Genomic DNA, 6,000 nt, shown 5'->3' with positions numbered 1-6,000 from the left:
TTCTTCAAATAACACATAAGTTACGGTTGTAAGAAAATGATCGATATCTTTACCTATATGTATTGGGTATTCTATTTTTTATATTCATCCATAAAAGATGAAAAAAAATATATATAAAAAACTGCATAATGCTTGAAAATGGCTTATCTTAACAAGAAATAGAAGTTTGACTACAAAGAAACGAATCTAAACAAAACAAAATAATAGTTAGTTTTAATGTTAGAAAAAAATTTCTGGAAACCCCTTAATTCACTAATGATTTGACCTTGTCTTTACAACTAAACGTCCCACAATGAACACATTTAATTTTCCCTTTAACTTTACTTGGTGACACTCGAGGGCTTTAAAAGGCATATGGTACATTTGTTCATTTTAAAATATTTCATTTTTATTCAAATTAACAGAGAAAATATCTTGAAATCTCAAGCAGTCCTTACACCTTAAAGTAACAGACTGGTGGGGGTATGTCACTGTTTGCTGGATGTCAAGAGCTTGATAAATGAATCACGTGACACACAAAAGAAACACACGGTGCCCTGCATATGACTTCTGTAAATTTTGTTTGAAGTCGCTTCAGAAGTGTCAAGTGGCATTACAAAGAATAATATTAGAATGATTTAACGCTACTTAGCTTCTAATTTGGGACCATTTGAACGTACGAAATATCAACATAGCAGAAATGTATTTCTGCAAGTAGCACAGTCTAGATATATCTAAAAACTTTTTTTTTCGAAAGAGATATGAAAAGCTCGTGTTCGCTTAGAAATTGTAAAACAAATGAATAGCAGCAATCCAAATCAAGCTTGTTTTTATATCTTACAGGAATCGTAAAAGCAAGCCAGCTTTTTAAAGCCATATACTGACAGAGTTCCCGATGACAGTAGTGGTCTTTTTGACCAATCCTTCAATCATGTACTGTAAAAGCATAATCACTATAATCGGAAAAAAATAATTATCATCCCAATAACAAACAAAAAAAAAAAAAAAACACAAAAAAAAACCAACAAAAAAAACAAAAAACAAACAAACAATACAAAAAAAAAAAAAAAAAAACCCACACACTTTTAAATGTTTCTACGGTAAAATTATATATACATATATAATATGGCAATGGGGTAAAATTATCTTTCGTACATCGTAGTATGACACAAATTTAAAAAAAATATACCATCAAACCTTGATTGAAACGTATATATTACCAGTAATTTCATGTTTCAATTAAGCTTTTGATAGCATTTTTTTCAAAATTTGTTTCATATTTTGATGTGCAAAAAATAATTCTTACCCATTTCGCCATCTTATACCAGATTACATCTTTTTATACTAAATGATACACTTAAAAAACACTATTTATCACAATCAACCTCTTTCAAAATTAAATCGACAGATTTCTTTCTCTAAATCTTTGTTCCGCTAACAGCAATTTAACAAAAAAGTAATTGAATTTTTATACCTTCGCAAGCTATTATATTCTTATTGAGGCACGAAGTTGAACTTGTTCGGATGATTTCTTTGAATACACCACAAGCAATTAAGTTCAAATAAAATGCTATTTAATATTATAGCGTGACAGACCGACCGTGTAAATATGTTGATGTTCTTTATCAACATTAACGCCTTATTCATGGAACCACAAACCTCAACGATATAACACATGGCTACAATATTATGGGCACCGTGTATCATACAGGGTTATAATACAGTTTATTCGAAATATATTAACTACACACTTTATATTTTTAACATATAATTAATTTTGATTTATATATCAAATGTATGTGAAAACTATTGCATTGCAGAGCTTAAAAACTATAAACACTTAAATCAATAAAATTGAAATTAATGGACAGCAGACACTAAATGAAAAAAAAATAATGCACCTGCGTAAAAATGAGGTAATGATGAAAGAAATATTAACGAAGCCAATAATTAAAAAAAAACTTCATTTACATATAATATCATATTTTACAAAATATGCACTAGCAAACAATAAAAATATATATGATAAATATCAGAGGAATCAATGTATAAAATAACAATCTCAATTTCGTGTGCGATGTGATTGGTCATGTAAAAACTCTCAGCCAATCACATTTGCTCTATTTTTCAACGAAAACGGGGTTTATCAAAGTGATTACATATTAAGACAAGATACTGGAAAGAAATTAATCTGATTCTTCTTCCTTCATGTCAAGCTTGGAGGGAAGGTGGTTAATTACTCATTCGAATTGCAATGAACGAAGACACGGAAAAGAAACTGAATGAACTTATGGAAACAAAAGATGGAAATAATATGACAAAACTCTTCCAGCCTCATGCGATGACATCACATTCATTTCAAAGGGAAGGACCTAGTGGAACCAATGCTTATGAACAAAACAGATTTTTAGAAAACGATGTTAAATATGAAACTGGATATGACGATTTTAACATCGACGTAGAGGATAATAGTAGTTCAGATAGCATGGATAACAGGGCGTTTAGAACAGACAGTGATAACCAAGATTATACCAATGAACAAGAATGTCAAGACTTTGAAGGAAAAATCAAGTCTGGAAGAAGGGGAAGTCCACAGAAAGTTATTCGACTGAACGTTAATGCACGTGAGAGGAGACGGATGCATGATCTTAACGACGCGTTAGATGACTTAAGGTCAGTTATTCCTTATGCACACAGTCCATCTGTAAGAAAACTTTCAAAAATTGCGACACTTCTTCTCGCTAAAAACTATATTTTAATGCAAGCTAATGCTTTGGAGGAAATGCGACGAATGATAGCATACATGAAATCTTCGTCGCCTGGTCGGTACGAACCATACACATCATATCAAAGATTACATGATATCCAGAGACTACCAAGCCAAACACCAGAAACTTCTACTCATTATCAAGCTTCCAATTGTGATGTGCCATACAATGGTAAAAAAATTTAGACCTGGAACTATTTATTGAAGCGAAGATGAAAACTGTTTTTATTGGAATCCTAGCTTGTATGGTATTGTATTAATCGACATTATAGGACAGTGACTAAACACACATATTACTTGTATTCAAAAATTTTAGATTATTATTCATTTAACATAAATACAACAATATTGAAATACATATATTGATGTTATGTTCTAGCTGGTTATCTGCTAGAATTAATCCTGTACCAGTAATGGTTATCATGGAAAAACAAAGACTCATTATTTCATCATTGAAAATATTCTGATTTTTTTCGTTTAATAAAAATGTTTTGACTCTTTGCCTATGGTTATTAAAATGCATATTTATTAGTTCGTCTGTAAATTAATGTTTGGGAGAATTACCTTATAAGCAAAATTAAAAAAAAAAATCGGTCTAATATAATGATCTTTGTGAAAAAAAATATTTTCACATGCTATTATCATCAATTTAATACGAAGTGTATCAACTGAAACTTTGATCCCTAATTAGTGTTTATTATGCGATTTCCCCATTCTTTTGATACCGCTTTTTAAACGAAATAAAAGAAAATATTATGAACCGGTTTTTATTACTTCTTTATGGACAAAAAAGGAAAAGATAAAGAAATGAGACAATTTTGTCCTAGTTGCTACAATTGAAATTTCTTTAAAAGATAAACTGTTTGCAGACTCCTATGATGCGCTTACAACTACTTCAAAGTCTTGGACATTCGTCTGTTCACCATTCGTTGTTGCTATATGTTCACATAACAGCATCATAATTATTTGGTTGTGATTTTATTTTTCACTTTCAAGTGCTGTCAAACATAATACGGAGCCAGAATTAAAATGTATTTTGGTTCTGAATCCCTTTGTAAATGCTTTGTTAGTGTTTTTTTTTTATATAAAAAATATTTAAACTAGGTATATAATGATCAACGAAGAAAATAGCCCTTATTGATGTCCTGTTAAAGTTCTATTTTGGTTAAACAAGTATTTGAAATTGAGTAAAATAAAGGATTACTTTAAAATTGTTCCTTTCTTATGCTGTTAACCCTTTGATACCTATAATTACAGGATGTGCTTATTCTTTAACAGGTATATTTACGAATTTTTCTTATTCGTCAAAAATGTTCTTTCTTATTTGATCCTTTTTACCAATCAAGTAATAAAATACGTGTTAGTTATTCCTCTAATGTACATATTTGACGAAATAGTTCTGGTGTCTTTTTAAAAACATAAAATGTTTGTAAACATGCTGCTGAATCACGGAGACATTACAATCTTTCAAGATAGGAAGGAAGAATGGAGATTTGATAGATATATACATTTTAGATAAAACGAAACAGGAAGTGAGAGCAGAAGAGAAGTTTTTCTTTAAATTTGGGATTAAGAATTGACCGGGTTTGATCTTAAACAATATCTTTCCAAATTATAACCAAAAACAAAAACAACCAAACCAACTACGTTGTATTCCTATATATGTTTATAAGATAACGACACCATTTACCATGGCATTTTCAAATTTAGTCAGTTTCCCAGGAATAAAGACAAAAAAAAATTATATTTCTTTAATAAGGATACAATAAAAAATAAATATACAAGGATTACTCGCACTTATAGCAAGAATTTTTGAAAACAAAACCGCATTAAATTTGATGGTCGGCAACACTTCATTGATTAAAGAGATAGTGATGGCGATTTAACATCACCACTTTCTCTTATCTCTAAACATAATTCTATTTCTCTATTTTAATCAATTGAAACGATGCTTGTATCTACTTTATTAATGCATAATGTCCGTGAATTTCGAAGACAGTTTTCTTTTATAAGGGGAGGGAGGAACTCAAACTTAAAATCTTTGTCCAAGGACCTAAACTAATACAGGTCTATCCTTTGTCGAAGAAATGTAGAAATAAACATGAGTGATAAATTTAGAATTTTCATACTCTCATATTTTTACATGCCCATAGCGAAATAAATATTGGTCTTGTTTTAAAATATATACTGATAAAAATGGGAATATTTTGGTCACATGAAAATCAATTTTTATTGTATTTGCTTTTTATCAAGTGCTTGATGAATTACACTAGCACAATGCACACTGTATACACACATATCAATTTCCACTTTTTTAACGTCTTGAAGTTTTGAGGTCTCGTTAATTTTGAATGATCCTTATATTTAAAAATGGTGTCATCTGCATAATTGCTTACTAATAATTAAAGTAAATGGAAGGTGAAAAAACACACACCCTTTCCACTGAATTATTACATCAATATACAAATAAATTGTTATTAGAATATTTGACACAATTGTTTTAAATATGGTTAACATTTATTAAGGACTTAGCGAGTCGAAAAAATTAAGTAATGCTTCAACAAGAAAAAAATGATGGGCATTTGTCATCGTTGTAATCTCTAATGCAGGTCATTATTCAATGCTAAGTTTACATGAGTAAGTTGCTCAATACAAGATATAAACACTATCTAATTTATCATTCAGCCTTTAGCTGACAAATAGATAGGCACTTGCGACAGAATTTTGTCACTTAACACAATAACTTAATACCAAACGACAGAATATTTCTCTATTTTATTGAGCCAATTAGATTTTCCACTTAAAATGCTGCTGGTATTTCCATAAAGACGTCTTTTGAAGAAACATTTTACGCCAAAATTTCCACAAGGATAGAAATCAATTTTCTTTCCGTCAAAAACATTGTTAAACAACGAAGATGAAAAACTATCATGAAAGATTATTAGTGTCTTGTGTATGCCTTAAGGTCCGTTGGGTCATTGGTGATGCTTTAGCTTTAATAACATTTGCTATTGCAGCGGCAAAAGACACGCAAATCGTTATTCATTATTCTTTTAAACCGAGAAATCTCTTTTGAAGCATTTCGTGGATTATTGATTCATCGTCGCAGTTTGTAGGGATGTATGGGCAATTTGACATATTAACTAAACTCTCGATGTGTTTGGATTGGAATATTTCCCATCAATATTTACTGGAGAGTTGTTATAATCAAAACTTGTGTCTATCATCTTGAGTAGTATGATCGATAGCCACTC

General features: G+C 30.1%; 1 protein-coding gene across 1 annotated transcript; it reads left to right on the top strand.

The window, feature by feature from the left end:
* The first annotated feature begins 2,106 nt into the window (after positions 1–2,106).
* On the top strand, positions 2,107–3,187 carry LOC148629081 (uncharacterized). Its single transcript, XM_088564746.1, has one exon. The coding sequence runs from the start codon at positions 2,234–2,236 to the stop codon at positions 2,930–2,932; it is 699 nt and encodes a 232-aa protein (XP_088420872.1). The 5' UTR covers positions 2,107–2,233; the 3' UTR covers positions 2,933–3,187.
* The last annotated feature ends 2,813 nt before the right edge of the window (positions 3,188–6,000 follow it).

This window comes from Perna viridis, chromosome 1 (genome assembly GCF_037379345.1).
Source record: "Perna viridis isolate PV_CMFRI_1.1 ecotype Kerala chromosome 1, ASM3737934v1, whole genome shotgun sequence".
NCBI classification, from domain to species: Eukaryota; Metazoa; Mollusca; class Bivalvia; order Mytilida; family Mytilidae; genus Perna; species Perna viridis.
Note: the sequence above shows the minus strand (reverse complement) of the source record. Positions and strands in the feature narration are given on the sequence as shown.

Excerpts from the sequence above, each read along its gene's own strand:
- LOC148629081 (XM_088564746.1), top strand. The coding sequence starts at position 2,234 with ATGAACGAAGACACGGAAAAGAAACTGAATGAACTTATGGAAACAAAA.